The sequence below is a fragment of the Lipotes vexillifer genome, unplaced genomic scaffold, assembly GCF_000442215.2.
Source record: "Lipotes vexillifer unplaced genomic scaffold, Lipotes_vexillifer_v1.1 scaffold394, whole genome shotgun sequence".
Lineage (NCBI taxonomy): Eukaryota > Metazoa > Chordata > Mammalia > Artiodactyla > Lipotidae > Lipotes > Lipotes vexillifer.
This window is the reverse complement of record NW_006791731.1, coordinates 3,134,010-3,149,769: the sequence shown is the minus strand read 5'-3', so window position 1 is coordinate 3,149,769 and position 15,760 is coordinate 3,134,010. Positions and strand designations below refer to the sequence as shown.

At 56.8% G+C, this 15,760-nt stretch overlaps 1 protein-coding gene across 1 annotated transcript in view; it reads right to left on the bottom strand.

Annotated features, from left to right (window-relative positions):
- AGO2 (argonaute RISC catalytic component 2) overlaps positions 1–15,760 on the bottom strand; it is a 43,065-nt gene that overhangs the window by 15,653 nt on the left and 11,652 nt on the right. The window contains 9 exon segments of the mRNA XM_007464591.1: positions 6–62; positions 1,444–1,577; positions 4,933–5,055; positions 5,208–5,327; positions 6,145–6,292; positions 7,543–7,630; positions 8,396–8,530; positions 9,017–9,153; positions 10,779–10,960. Of these exon segments, the coding sequence (XP_007464653.1) occupies positions 6–62; positions 1,444–1,577; positions 4,933–5,055; positions 5,208–5,327; positions 6,145–6,292; positions 7,543–7,630; positions 8,396–8,530; positions 9,017–9,153; positions 10,779–10,960 (1,124 nt within the window).

Here is a 15,760-nt window from a genome sequence, read left to right as displayed (position 1 = left end):
GCTGGCCCGGGAGCGGGATTCCTGCGTCTCTCGAGATCTTTCTGAGCTGCTCCGTGAAGGACCTGAAGGAGGAGGAGGTTCATTATGTGAAGGCACTGAGCGCGCCAATGATTCAGATCAACCGGAAGCCCCGGGGAAAGGGCACAGTCCTAACAGATCCAGACCCCAAACCGTCTTCATCGAGATCCAAATCCGAGCTGAAGCCCTGGACAAGGCCATTTCAACATGGCAACAAACAAAGGCGGCCGTTCGTGCTAACCATGCAGGTTACTGTCAAGTCACGATGAAACAGGAGACTTCGTCTTGGCCACGCTGCCACCTCACCGGCTGTGACCCTCCCAGGGCAGCGATAAGTGCTGTCCTTTGAAAGCCGTGTGTGAGCAGCTGCCGCCCACTTGCCTGTGGATGCCGAGCGTTGTCAGGGTGAGGGAAACTGTGAGCTGACTGTCCCCTTGGATTTCCCCCCGTTATTCCTGTGTGTGCAACTTGGACTTGGATGACATAATCACGGGAGAAAAGCAAACAGCCCACAGTTAGAGTAGCACCGACAGCTGCGGCCGACGGGCCCTGTGAAGTCACAGGCGGGGCTGGGGAGACAGAGCCACGGCTTCTATTTTAAGCCCAGGAATAAAAACATCACCGCCTTTGACCATAAAGTCAGGACACTCCGACCCGCTGCAGCCAGTGAGCGCTCGACTGCCAGCACGCCAGTCAGTGCGGCTGAAGAAACACACGAGTGCGGACCTGCACCTACGCCCACACGTGCACGTACCCTGGGGCCATCTGGCTCCAGGAAAAGTGAAATGGGGGCCACGGATAGGGGAGGCACCCCGAGGTCGGACTCTAACCCACTCTGTCCCCCGACACCCCGCGCTCCCAGCTTCTCCGCTGGTGGCTTGGAGAGGCCCCGCCCCTCTCCAGAACCCTGAGAGCCACAGCTCTCTGGAGCCACTCTCTGCTGCAACGCCCACTGCTACCTTCCCCCGCTTTGTAGGCCCCCCCTGCTCCCACCCCAGAGAGGCAGGAGACAAAAGCCCTCCTCTCCCTGTTAGGTCTGTTTGGCACAAAAGCATGAGCAACCAAGCTGCGTGTTTATGGAGCCGCTTTCGAAGGGTCTGACGCTGGGCGAGGCTGGGCTGATACAACCTTCTCCCGTTTGCCTCTGCTTTGTACACTTACTCTTCACTTGCCGTTTTGTTTCTTACAGAACCTGCCCCGCCTCTTCACACTCGCTCCAACAGCGAGTCTGAGAAGCAAAGCAGCACCGGGGTCCCCCACTTCCCGGCCCGGCCACCCCAGGCAGTGCCCTTCCACGGGGAAAGGCTGCCAACCCCTGCCCTCCAAACGGAGCCCACGACCTGCCCAGCCTGACGCAGCGGGCCTTCCCCGTGGCCCCCTCCCCCGCCCCTCCAAGGCCAGGTGCCCTGCCCCTGGGGGCCTTACTTGAGGTGGACCTCCGTGCACTGGCGCTGGGGGGCAAAGCACGCAATGGCCCACACCTTGATCTCAATGCCCGTGTGGAACTGCTTGTTCCTCATGTCCCAAACGCCCTGGACAGGGGTGGCAATCGCTTTATTCTGCAAACGGCGAGAAGTTTAGAGTAAGAAGAAAATGGAAAACATATTCCTCTGACCTTGGATTTTGCCACTGTCCCTACTGCTGTTGGTCCCCTGGCCAGATGGCAGCTCCTGAGGCTGAGAAGGGAACCTTTGCGTAGACTCCCCATCTCTGAGCTGCCTGGCACCGCAGGGGTCCCACAGGTGTGTGCAGGATGGATGGATGGATGGATGGATGGATGGAGGGGTGAGAGGTGGAGGGAGGATGGAGGGGTGAGAGGTGAAGTAGATTGTGGGGAGCAAGGGGGTGCCCGGAAGGCTGAGCAGGTAGGGCCCAGAGCTCCATCCAACCTCACGGGTGGCCTGGAGGAAAAGAGGTGCCTCACGACGTTACAGGAAGGCTTCTTGTCGTATAGACACGCTTCCGTTAATTTTACCTCATCCATTATCAGTGGGGCAGCCAGGGAAGGGAAGGGAAGGGAAGCAAGGTGTTTCTTGCCAGTCCTGTGCCTGGAGCAGACAGGCCAGCTAGGACCGAGCCCATCGCTTCCCCGGCTCCACACACCACTGCCTGCAGTTGTTTAAGCTATTCCCATTTCGGGAAGGAAAAAAACAGCAGATAATGCATCCACTTAATTTTGTCATCTCTCAACCAGAAATGACCAGGTCTCAACACTGTCACCAAAGGAATCTCTGAACTGCCTTCAAGTGATTCTGGAGCACAAGGGACAGTCAGGAAGGGACACTCTGACTGGAGCTGTGCTGGCTGGACCCTTGTGTGCCCTACAGAGAAAGCTCTTGAGTCCCACGGACTGGGCCCGAGTCAGAGAGAAGTCTTTGGCACTGGCCTCCTTTTTTAGCTAGGGCCATGTGGAGGGGGCAGAGCTGCCATCCCAGGCCTGCGGGCAGCAGGCCCTGAAGGACAGGGCTGTGTCTGAGTTGCTGTCATTTACTCTGCAAAAGTGTTTTTTAATGAAAAACACTTTGTTCCTACTAAAATAATATAAGCATATTTTTGTAAAAATCAAATATTACAGAAATGAATGTTTTTTTCCTATATTTTCTAAACCACTACCCAGCTCCTGCGAGCCTCCTTCTATAAGACAGAGCCACCACCAAGTGCAGTGTTCCAGACTCAGTAAGTAAACACACACACACACACACACACACACACACACGCACGCACGCACAGTTTACACTGCAACGCACTCTTACTATCTGAGTGTTTCTCAGCCTCAGCCCTGCGGTGGGCACGTGGCTGGCTGGCTGGCTGCTGTGTGGCAGTCCTGTGCGCTGGAGGGTGCCAGCAGCTGCTGCCCATCAGATTCCAGACTCCAGACATTGCCGGATATCCCTGGGGGACATTTAACGTTTTGTCTAACAGGACAATGGGTAGGGCAGGTGATGAGAAGTGTTTGCTCCCATTACAATGTTTAAAACATCTGGAAAAATTCATTCATTTAGAAGCATTAAAAAGTTTGGATCCTTACAATTCTAACATTCTTGCAAGGTCAGATTACAAGAGCTGCTTTGTTTTCCAGATGACTCCTGTCTTTACTAAAGGGTGGAAAGACGCTGGATATGCAATCTTGGTTTCACTACGTAAGTCTCACTACCTCGGGCATCTCCTCACTGACTTGTGAAAGGGAATCCACCTCTCCCTCCTAGGGCCACAGGGAGGGTTAAGAAGGTGCTGTGTCTGCAGCGTCTGAGCTCCCAGGTGCACAAGTGGGCTGAGAAGGAGCCAGGAGGCCTTGCTCAAAAGGCACCCTGCAGAGAACGGGGAGCAGCCCCCATGCTCACTGGCTAGGGTGGGGCTCCCCCCACAAAGGAATACCATGCAACAGTCAAAAACAACAAGCCAGAGGTCACACACATTCCAAGATCTCCATGGGATCGAAGGGAAAATATTAAGTAAAAAAGGCAAGGCACAAACGTGTATTTAATATGCAGCTATTTGCACAAGAAGGGGTGAAAAAAAAATATGTGAATAATCCCTGGAGCGATTTTACAAGGAGAATTGCCTCCTGGGAAAGTAACCAGGATCTGGGGAGAAAGAGATTTTTCTCCCTATAATGCTTTGTATCTTTTGAACTTTGAAACACTTAAAAAAATAGAACTTATATTTTAAAATAAGAAAGCAAAAAGTCCTGCAAACAAAACTGAAGGGGGGCTTCCCTGGTGGCTCAGTGGTTGAGAGTCCGCCCGCCAATGCAGGGGACACGGGTTTGAGCCCCGGTCCGGGAAGATCTCACATGCCGCGGAGCAACTAAGCCCGTGCGCCACGACTACTGAGCCTGCGCTCTAGAGCCCGCGAGCCACAACTACTGAAGCCCGCATGCTCTAGGGCCTGCATGCCGCAACTACTGAGCCCGCATGCTGCAACTACTGAAGCCCATGTGCCTAGAGCCTGCGCTCTGCAACAAGAGAAGCCACCGCAATGAGAAGCCCGTGCACCGCAACGAAGAGTTCCCTCCACTCGCCGCAACTAGAGAAAGCCCGCGCGCAGCAACGAAGAGCCAACACCGCCGAAAAAACAAAACAAAACAAAAAAACAAAACTAAAGCTTGCCACAGGTGCTGAGGACTGGAGTCCCACTCCATCAGGGAAAAAGGTGTCAAGTCAGGTAGAACATAGGCTCCCACAGGTGCTCACTGACCCACAAAAGCCATGACCTTTGTTCTCTCTCGCTCGCTCGCTCGCTTGCTCACTCACTCTTTTTCTTGGCTGTGCCCCGCGGCTTGTAGGACCTTAGTTCCCTGCGCAGCAGTAAAAGCGCCAAGCCCTAACCACTGGACGGCCAAGGGATTCCCAAAGCTGTGACCCTGGAAGCTGAGCCCCACCACCTGCGCTGCAGCTAAGGGGGAGGTGCCAGGAGGAAAGGAGAGAAGAACTTCTCGTGAGCTCTAAGGGGCTCAAGGGTCAGGACCGTACTGACCAGAACCAGAGGTCAAATGGGCAAAAACAAACAAACAGAACTGTGCCCGTGACTAAACTGATGTACTTGCTCCCACATACCTCCAAAACAAAAGTTAGAAAGCAGAAAAGCGGCATGAACTTCTGGAGAGTAACTCGTCACTGGCAGAGTATCCATCATACAAAGAATGATGCTTTTAAAATTTTGATGAGATAATAAAGTTTACCTTTTGAAAAGAAAAGGGGTGATTCAGAAAACTTTAAAAGGGTTAAGGAAACCAGTCCTTTATGAAGGCCCATAGCTGTTACAGGTTCACACTGGGGCAGGAAGAGTCCTTTACCTTGACCATGGTCTACACCTGAGGGTGTGTGCATGTGGGTCAGGTGCTGCCGCTCCAACATCGACGTTCAGACACATACTCCCGACACCCACAAACACCCCGCCCAGCCGTCTACCTACCCGGCCCCCGTAGAGGATGGAGGGCGGCTGGAGGACCCGCCCGGTCACGTCGGTCATCTCGTCTTTGACCATGATTCCAAACTCACGAACATACGGATCTGTGTTAAAACTGGCACTTCTCATCTTGAAAAGGGAAGAAAGAAAAGGCACAGAGTCAGGGGTGGACTTTGCTTCCTTCCAGAAGCCGAGTCTGTCCAAAGCATCGGGGGGCCTTGCCCTGGGCACCCTGAGCTGGCATCCCCACCCGAGGATTGGCCTGAGGATGTGACGCTCACCAATTTGCTAATCTCTTCCTGCCGATCGGGGGCTGACCTGGCAGTCGCTCTGATCATGGTTGAGGTCTGATTGTCGGTCAGCTTTTTTATACATCTCTGTCCCGCCACTATGTTACAGACCTATGAAGAAAAGCAAGCACCGGGTGTCAGCACCGGGCTGGGAAGCGGGCACGGGTCTGAGGCCAAGCGCGAGAGCTGGCGTCCAGCTCTGCCCGTGACACATCTATTCCTCACGAGTGAACTGTGAAGCGCCACACAGACGCCAGTGTGGAGGCTGTTCCTGAGATCCACTAGGAACCGCACGCGGGAGGAGGCCCTCTGGCCCAAGGCAGAAACCACCTCAGGAAACCCAGCACAACAGAAGCGTGAGCCGGGAACCGCACCGCTGAAAGCAGCACAGCTTGAGACCACCCAGCAGCGGGGCGGGGTTGGCCTGTGTCCTCACCATGGGTTGTGCGGACCCCCTGTCCTCAGACATGGGCTGTAATACAGAGCTGCCGGGGACGGGAAGGAAGTCTTTCTGCACGCAGCACAGGGAAAAGCAAACCAAGGGCCAGGGGTTCCAGTAACTGGACAAATGCCGAGAATGTAAAACACTAACAGAAAAGAGTTAAAAACCTGTGTCCTAGTTTCAGCATTTGACCTCTGCCCAGGCAAGGATTTTTCAAACCGGAAGTGAATTTTAGACTTCCTGAGCACATTTTACTGGGTGCCAGGGGCCTGCTGGGCACACACGTATGGTCTCGACCTTCACACGAATCCTGTACGTTACCAAACCCATCTTATTGATGCAGAAACTGAGGCTGGACCACGTCTGTTAACCTGTCCCAGGTCCCCCAGTGGCAGGAATAACAAGGTTTGGGCCCGGGGTGCCAGCGGGGCCCCCGCCCCGGAAGTTCTCCCCGCACCCCACGGAGATGGGGGGAGGGGGACTTGCCTCTAGGGGAAGGTAGGTGTGTTTCTGCTCCTGTCCGACTTGTAAACATGGGAGGTGAGGGTAGCGCAGAACCAGCTTGTGCCTATCCTTAAAGTACTGGGCCACCGTGCACTCCACTGTCTGCCCGCTCTCCTGCTGCAGCGGGAACCTGGGGAAGAAAGAGGCGGCTCAGCCCGGAGCTTCCCAGGCCCCCAGGGGACGGGTGACCGAGACCCACGTGCCCGCTCACACAGGGATGCTTTTGTGGGTCTGCTTTCTTAGGGTTGAAGAAGGTGGAGGGTGATTCAAAGCATCTCCCTGGGGGTCAAAACCAAATCATGCCCCCTGGCTTATCTGAACATTCCCAAGTCCCCAAACTTTCGTTTTATCTCTGGAATCGGGAAGTAAAAAATACCCACACACCTACAATATGCAATAATCACAAATGACACATACATCTAGAGTACATGGAAAGGACTCAGGACAAATGAAGACAAACCCAGAAAGAAAAGCCTGTGCACTTTCCAGCCGACCTCGCACTGACTCTGAAAGTCGTTTACCGGCTGAGTGCTCCAAGTGCCCGCCCCAGAAAACCTGAGACCTTCCAGAACAGGACAGTGAAAGGGACAAGCTGGGTCTGCTCGGGCCTCTGCAGCCACATGTGGTGGGCTGAGACAGGAGAGGCCCGCGTGCAGGGGCGGGAGAGCACAGTGGCACCCTGCACTCACGGGGGGCAGTCCCCATGCAGGATGGGGCCGAGGGCACTGGGCACAGGGGTAGGGGACCTCTGCCGACTCCTTCGCTCTGCCCGGTGGGAGGAGGTCACGGGGACAAAGTTGCCCCGCCCTGCTGCACAGGACCCTGGGCGTCTTGGTGTAACCAGCACCCAGAGACACACCAGGCACTTCCCACGGAGCGACCGCGAAAGAAACTAATGAGTCCTCACTGGACCCAGGAGGCCTCGAGGTGGGGTGAGGGGGCCACACAACCTAAGACAGCACTGCATCCGTGCGGCCAGGGCGCTTACTACACGGACCTGGACCCCAAACTGTCTGTGAAGTGACGGGAGCTCAAGACAGAGGCCGCAGCGTTGGCCTGGGCCGGGCCACGCTTGTGGATCCAGGCAGCGCCAACGGATCCCCACTCCCTCCCTGGACCCCACTCAGCACGGAGGACTGGAAGATGAACCAAAAAGACCTTCCCTCGCCTGTCATATTCCAGAAGGAAAACTGACGGTGAGCCCCTCCCCCGGCCCCATAGAGGGGGGGTTTCATTATTTTATTTCACAAGGTGAAGTGTGCTTTCGGAATTTTATAACTAGAGTGAAAATCCTTTGCAAAAGTGATTGCCGCAGAGTTTGGACATCTGAGTGGCAGTGAAGGTCACAGCTGAGGAGCGCGCGACAGGGAGGCCGTTTACGTTTGGTGGCTGGCGGGCCGCCGGGTCACGTTGCACACTCGGTACTTCCTCTTCATCTGCCCGCAGTGCGTTATCTCCACCTTTAGACCTGAGAACACACGGCAGCCGGGCTTCAGCATCAAGACTCGCCCGGGCCTGCAGCGCACGCCCCACTGCCAGCCCATCAGCTTCCAGGGGAACCTCACCCGCAGACCCACGGCGAGGGCCTTCCGGCTGACCCTCGGGCTGGGCCGTCTCACCCCCAGGGACGCCCCCTGCCCCAGGGATGCCCGGGCCAGAGGCAGGGTGTGCTCTCAAAGACAAGGGGCGACGTGGGCTCGGCTGAGAGCGGGGCGCCAGCCACCACGGCCTTCTGTGCTTCCTTCGGGGTTATCTTTAGCAACGAGCACTGCTGCCGGCCTTTGAACACCCCCAGGAAGGACAGGTGCAGAGGGGCCGAGCCTACAGGGCCTGCCAGCTCTCCGCCGACGGGCAGAAGGACACAGCCAGGTCACTGAACCCTGGGCTGCGTTTTCCTGAGTGGAACCCAGGCTCGGTTAAATGACAAGGAGTCAACGTTCCGGAACGTCCCGAGAAAACTGACTACACTCGTGCCGCTGCTGCCTGGCCCTCATATCCGCACTCGGACACTGCCGGGCCACCCCACGCAGAAAGTCGTCATTTAGAAATCGTTCCCGCTCTGGGAAGCGGGCATCCTTGTCCTGCGCTGATGTGTCTCTGAGGGCTGGCTCCTCCGCTGCCCCCTGCCCCTGCCCCTGCCCCTTCCCCTCGGAAACACGAAGGAACAAGAACTTTGGAAACTCGGGGCCATCCAGGTCGCGTCCCTCATCCACCGCGCCGGGCAGCTAGTTACCTTTGATTTCTTTGGTAAACTTGACCCTTTGGGAATCTGTCAGAGGTTTTTGTTGTTCTTCAATACTTTTAAAATCCAAAACTTCACACACAAACTCGATTACTGGCTGTGCCTTATAAAACGCTGTTGCCGAGACTACAGGCGGGAAAGAAGAGACAAAAGCCGAGGTGTCACCGGGCCTGCCTGGCCAGGCCACCCCCGCGGCCGGCCGGCTCCCCCTGCTGCCCCTGCTTGCGGACTCCGAGGGGCAGTGGAGGGGTCGACAGAGGCTAAAGTCGCCCTCTGAGGAAAATGCTGCGGGGTAAAGACAAAACCCATCAGCCGGTGATAACCGCAAGCCTGGGTTTCCTGGCACTTTCTGACCACCTTCTGGTCTCGGGCTCCCTGAAGTTTACTGACCCCACTGTGTGGGGTCCAACACAGAGGGGCAGCCGGGACCCCCCCCCCGGCCCCCTGAGCCACAGGCTGTGTCTGTGGAGGGGGCCCCCGCGGGGCGCTGACGGTCAAGCATGAGCGCCACTACCCTCCGGGCACGAGCAGGGCGGCGGGCCAGGCGCGGGTGGAGGGGCCTCGCAGCCCCGCTCACCCCCACCCCCCGATGGCGGCCGGGGCTCTGCTTACCGTCGATATTCAGCATCATCTTCCAAAGAGAAGGCCGGACGGACTGATGGAAACCGAACCACACCTCTCGGCCCCCGCCCAGCGGGTTGGAGCAGCCCTCGGACGCCGTGAAGAAAGAGCGGCCCACGGGCGTGTACCTGCAACGGGGGCCTGTCTGGGTGGCCGGCGGGCACCCCCCGCAGACGCTCAAGCTGTCCGCCCGCGTCCACGGCCAACACGTGGGGGACACGCAGGAGAACCTCCTCCCGCGAGCCGAGGACACGGGGGCCTGGTCACACACCTCGTGTTCCCCACGCGATCCTCCCACTGCGATGCCTCGCCCGCAGCCCTCAGGTCTGCACACAGCACTTCACCTCCTTCTAGGATGGGGCGGGCAGGGGCGCAGGTGCAGGCGACCACAGTCAGCCAGCCGGACCGGTCCCGCCCGGGCCTCAGGGCGTCTGGCACGGAGACCGATCACCCAGGCCCCGTTCCCTTTCCACCCGGCTCCTCCATGGGGGGCGGGGGAGGGGGAGGTGCAGAGCTTGGACCTCGTCCCGGGGGCCAGTGAGGTCCACGTGAGGGAACACCCATGCCCTCCCAGGGGGAGTGACTGAAGGTGCTCAGAGACGGAGGCCACCGCACTCTCCAGGGCAGCGGCCGCGGCATCACCGAGGGTCCCCGAGGGAAGACCCCGTCGCCTATAGGCCGAGCCACCAGCCAGGACACGCACACTCTGCTTCCCCCAGCCTCTTTCTCTATTTCCCCCAAACGAAAGACTTTCCTCCTGATTATAAAAGTAACATGGTGATTAATGCAAAGGGAAAAAAACCAAACTAAAAAAAAAAAAAAAAAAAATCATAGCAATTCCTGCCACTCTTTAAGAAAAAGGATTCGATATTTTGGCAACAACCCTTAAGAGCTGGGGTCTTTTGCACCCACCCGCCTTCCTCACATCAACAGTTCCAAGCAGTGACAGACTACACGCAGGGGCCCGGGGACCCTGCCAGGAGTGGCAGCCTGTCCTGTGTTTCGAGAACACCAGGGTCCCCTTTAAATCTAACACGGCCCTTCAGGGAGATTCCTCTTACACTTAAAAACACCCTCCCCTCAAACCTTAGCGTTCCGGCCGCTATTGGGAGAGCTCAGTGCGGACGTTCGTTTCAGTGATAGCTTCTCCCCCTTTCACTTAATCGTTCAAAGAGTTCCTGAGGCCCTACTGTGCACGACACCCGGGGAAGCAAGAGGCGACCCACACTGGAAACCCAAGTGGTGGGTGTGGCTCGCACACAGCTGTCACATGGGGAGCCGGTGTGGCCCCGCGCCTCCATCTGGTCAATCACGAGCCACCAAGGTGTCCTCTTACCCTCTGCCTCAACAAATTCAAGTGTGGTCATCAGTGGAAAGAAAGTAATCCCACAGAATAAAGCCGAGGTGTGTGGGCGGGGGCGCTCCCGCAGTCCTGAAAGGCCCCTCCTCGAGGCGGAGGCCAGGCAAGCACAGAAGCTGGAATAGGACTCTTGAGCGCGAGGGCAACTGAGAAACAGGACCAAGCCCGCACGCTGGGTGGACTGACCGCTGCACCGAGAGACAGGCAGGCAAACTTTGCGTGCTTGGCTGCGAGCTCCGGCAATTTCTTTTTATATTACAGTTTTTCCCGAGCTGGCGTTGCTACTGCTTTCATCATATAAACCCCTACGGCCGTCCCCGCCCTGTCCCCGAGAACCGGCACCTCCTCAGAGGATTCAGGCTTCTCGGTTCCCACCTCATGGACGGTCCTCACCTCATGGACGGCAGATGCCTCATAACCACGTCCAAGGCTTGGATCGTCTCGAAGGGGACGCTGGGCAGCCGCCCCGAAAGTGCATCGTGTAATGCCTGTAAGCTGACGCAGGACACCCACTTGATGGACACCTTGAAGATGCGGTCCTTCCCTTCTCCTGGCAACGTGACCTCCAGCTCCACCTGGGAGGGGATCCAGAGCACACAGTTACTCACACTTCCCTCTTAAGAAGCTACAGGGAGGTCAAGGGTGGTGGGTCAGCTTCCAGAACCCCCAGGTTAGGGGAATTCAGCCGGTCCTTCATCCAAGCGCAGGAGAGGGCACGCTCAGCCCCTCCTTCAGCAGCCAGTGACTGAAGCGCAACGGGCGTCCTTCCCGCCACAGATGTCTAGGGCTTCCCTAGCCCGATCCTGCACACGGTGGCAGCTGGGAGAGGCGAGGGGCCAGAGAAGGCGTCCTGAGACCGCACAGCAGCTGCTCAGCTGGGGTCTGGGTCGGCCTCTCTGAGGAGGGCACCCCAGGAAGAGGAAAGCAGGGTGCAGGCACAAGCCTAGGCTGCTCCTGGGACAGAGGAAGGGGGCGTGGGCAGCTCACTGGGGGTCCTGGGGAGTTACTCTTTCTCCAGCGGGACTGAGAAAACTGCAGTGGCTCTGGGGGTTCCTGTTTTCTGGGTCCCTTAAGAGTCCATAAGCTAGTTTTGCAGTGAATAAATCATGAACAAAGGCCTTCTCAGAACAGCCATGAGGTAAAACAGAGCAAAAAGCTAACAACCACCTAGATGGGTGAACATCCTCCAATTCCTTCGACGTTTCTGTCTGATTAAACTTGTCCACAATACAACATGGGCAGACCACAGGCACTGAATGAAGCATGTGGGCAGTGGGGACAAGCCAGGCTCTTCCCCAGGCAAACAAGCCCTGATGCTGTTCCAAGGGCTGTCTATGCCCATCTGTGCAACAGGAAGGTGCTGCGGTACCAGCATCGCCAGGTACAAGATGGCGGAGAAAGTAGCTTCAACTACCACAAGACCAATCAGAATTTCCTGGGAAGAAATTAAAATTCTCAGCAAGACCTCAGAATATTTACACAATAGCACTCAATGTTTATAACAGCCCTTTCCAACAGAACTTCCTGTGGTAATGGAAACAGTCTTTTCTTGAGCTGACCAGGACAGAAGCCACTGGCCACTTGTGACCACTGAGCACTTGAAGCGTGGCTGGTGAGACTCTGCAGAGCTAACCTTTTAGCTGCACTAACTTCTAGTAGATCTGAGTGCACAGAGCCGCCTGCAGCTAGTGGCGGGTGTTCAGGACAATGGTCCAAGGTGCGCCCTCTGGAGCCAACCCTCGATGAACAGCAAATCCACTTCTCTCCCCGCCGCCCAGTACGTCCTTCACCCCTCACCACGCCCACCCACCCTGCTCCATGCGATGCCCAGACCCACCTTTACCCAGTCCCTTCATTCCACCACTGAAACATTAAATTATTATTTGGTGACTGACTAATGAATGCATCCTGAGCATCACACACACAGTTGATGACTGAAGCAATTCTGATATTTGCTGATAATACTGCCCCATGTTTATGGAACATCTATTGGTGGGGCACAGACTATATACTTTATCCTTAAACACCCAAAAATCCCAGCAAGGGAGACTTGTTCACCATGCGTTATGTAAAAAACGCAGACCCTCAGACTGGCAGTCCAGCCCGAGGCCACACAACCATGAAAGGGCAGACGTGGGATTGGGAGCCAGCTGGGCTGATGTCAAAGGCCCTTCCACTCACCACGTGATGACCCGGGGTGGGGTGGGGGTGGCGAGAGGTCCTGGCACCAGCCTCGCTCATTCATTCACGCCTTCCTTCCCCCTTCTCACCCGACAGCCTGTGCTCAGCTCTGCACTCTCAGGAGCTCCCTCCCTCATGGACTTGCCACACCCCATTCGGACATCACCAGAGCAGCAACCAGACTGCACCGAAGCCCCCTGCACACCTGTGTCCTAGGTGTGCTCCAGCACAGGCCCACACGCCAAGCCTGACGGCCCCAAAATGGAAACGGCCCGAGGTCCATCGAAGGGAGAACAGAGCAGTGAAAAAGGAACATGTTCCTCACAATGGATGGATTTCAAGCATCTAATACTGAATAGAAGTGGCAAGCCACAGAGGCACACTGCAGTATGATTCGTCTCAGGGCAATAAGGATGCACACACAGCTGATAAAACCAGTCAAGAAAGGGTCCATTTAACCCAGGTCATCAGGATGGTGGCCATGGGGGAGGGTGCCGGGGGAGGGCTTGAGTGTGGACCAGCAGAGACCTGCTCGCACGTCAGCAGAGGGGGTAAGCACTTCCGCCTATTCAGAAATGGTGCACCAAGGACATGGCCAACAGGTCGGTGGAAACCGCACGCTACTTTCCATCTCACACACCAACGTGTACAGCAGGCACTTCACGCCTACCGCACATGTCTCCACCCAGCAGCACCTGGAGTGTCTAAAGAAGAATTCTGTGAACCGGAGCTAATTAGACGCTTGTCAATGTCATTCTTTAAAAATGCCTCTATAATCCAACTGAGTGGGATTCAGAGGGGCGTATTTTCCTTTAGCAAAAGGTACTTCTATTTTTATTTTATTTATTTATTTTAAAACATCCTTCCTTTACTTATTTATTTCTGTAATTTATTTATTTTTGGCTGCATTGGGTCTTCGTTGCTGTGTGCGGGCTTTCTCTAGTTGCGGTGAGCAGGGGCTACTCTTCCTTGCAGTGTGCGGGCCTCTCATCGCGGTGGCTTCTCTTGTTGTGGAGCACGGGCTCTAGGCGCGTGGGCTTCAGTAGTTGTGGCACGTGGGCTCAGTAGTTGTGGCTCACGGGCTCTAGAGCACAGGCTCAGTAGTTGTGGTGCACAGGCTTAGTTGCTCCGTGGCATGTGGGATCTTCCCGGACCTGGGCTCGAACCCGTGTCCCCTGCACTGGCAGGTGGGTTCTTAACCACTGCACCACCACGAAGTGCTCTATTTTTAAATAGATTCTAGACCAGCCTCCCCTTGGCCCCCATAAAAAGGGAACAGCATAAGCTCCAGGCTCTACAACATTCTCTGTCAGTCACGTCTCAAGAGGCCGACTGGTATAGGCATCTAATATCTTAGGGATGATGGAGATTTCAACAGAAATGTCACTCCAGGGGCAGGGTGGCACCGGGCTTCAGCTGTGACACGAGCCCAAGAGCAGTCCTCATGTCTGTCTGGGCTGCCAGCCACTGGACTCACTCCACACACCAAGACACTTCAACCTCTGAGCATCCTGTAGCTTTTGGTCCCAAACACGCAGCACCCAGGGGCAGTGTGCGGGCTCCCAGCTCTGTAACCTCTGTGGCTCCTTTGGGTGCCATCTGTAATATGGGACAGGAGGGCAGCCCACGCGCTGCACAGATGCCTGTGCCAATCGAGGATGCCGGCAGCCCAGAAGCTGTGACACAGGAAGGCAACCACTGCCAGCTTTTGAATATGGACAACGTTAGCAGGGACACCCCCCTAGGCCTGGAAAACGGTCAGGCAGATGTGAGAGTCAATGTCTCCAGGCAGACCACAGCCACACACTCAGTCCCTTCTGTCTGAACGTCACCAGGGCGACAGACTAGAACTGGGACAGGAAGAGTCCCGCTTGGTGCCGCCATGCAGCTCGGAAGCAGCACCGACAAGAGCAAGGAGAGGCGTGCGCAGCCAGGGAGCAGCAGCCATGGCGCCCAGCGGGCTTTGCTTGAACAGATGTGGCTGCCATCCATCCCTCAGGAAGGAGTGACAGTGCTGGCAGGGCCTCGGGGTTGCCAGGCTCCATGTGCACAGGGCGCTGGGAGCGCAGGTCTTCTGTGACGGGCACAGCAACAGATCCCATCAACGAGCAGCCTGTCCTCAGACGACCCGGGACAACGCGTTGGGAGACGGCCGGGAATTCAGTGACCGCGGCAGGAGAACGACAGGTCCAGGGAGGGGCCGCGCTGCTGAGGAAGCCGTGCTTGCTGAGCACCTCCACTCGCTGACAGGCCAAAGCATGCTGACAAATGCCACAGGCCTGGGCCTCCCTGGTGGCGCAGCGGCTAGGAACCCGCCTGCCAATGCAGGGGACACGGGTCCGAGCCCTGGTCCGGGAAGCGGTTAAGAACCCGCCTGCCAATGCAGGGGACACGGGTCCGAGCCCTGGTCCGGGAAGATCCCACATGCCGCGGAGCCGCTAAGCCCGTGCGTCACAACTACTGAGCCTGGGCTCTAGAGCCCGTGAGCCACAACTACCGAAGCCCGCGCGCCTAGAGCCCGTGCTCCGCAACAAGAGAAGCCACCGCGGTGAGAAGCCCGCGCACCGCAACGAAGAGTAGCCCCGCTTGCTGTGGCTACAGAAAGCCCGTGCGCAGCAACGAAGCAGCCATAAACAAACAAACAAACAAATAAATAAAATTTATTAAAAAAAAATGCCACAGGTTCACTGGAGGGACCCTCAGTCCGAAGGCAGCAGGACTGCCAGAGGGGCAAACGAGGCCGGGCAGACCCTCCACCTGTGGGCTCGCCAAGGAGGGGCCCCAAGGACGGCTCCCTGGCCCCCACCACCTCTGCCCTCCCCTCCTACCCCTCCAAGTGCAGAGGCCTCACCACCCTGCTCAGACTCTCCAGCCCGTCACCCCAGGTCAGCAGTGGCCAGCGGGGCACAGGCAGCCCGGCTCGCGGTCCGGGGCATGGTGCGGGGGGAGAAGGGGCGCCATGGACTCTGAAGGCTGGAACGCCTTCCACGCAGGGTCTGCTACCCATCCGAGTGCGCGCCTGGCCTCACGGGACGCTTCCTTCTCAGAAGGAGACGCTCACACCTTCCCTGAATAAACGCAGAGAGGCTGTAGGTCCAGGAAGCTGCAGACCCGACGGGGGAGGGCTGCACCCAGCAACAAGGACAACAAACGACACACATTCCCATTTGCAACTCATGTCACGCTCCTGCTGA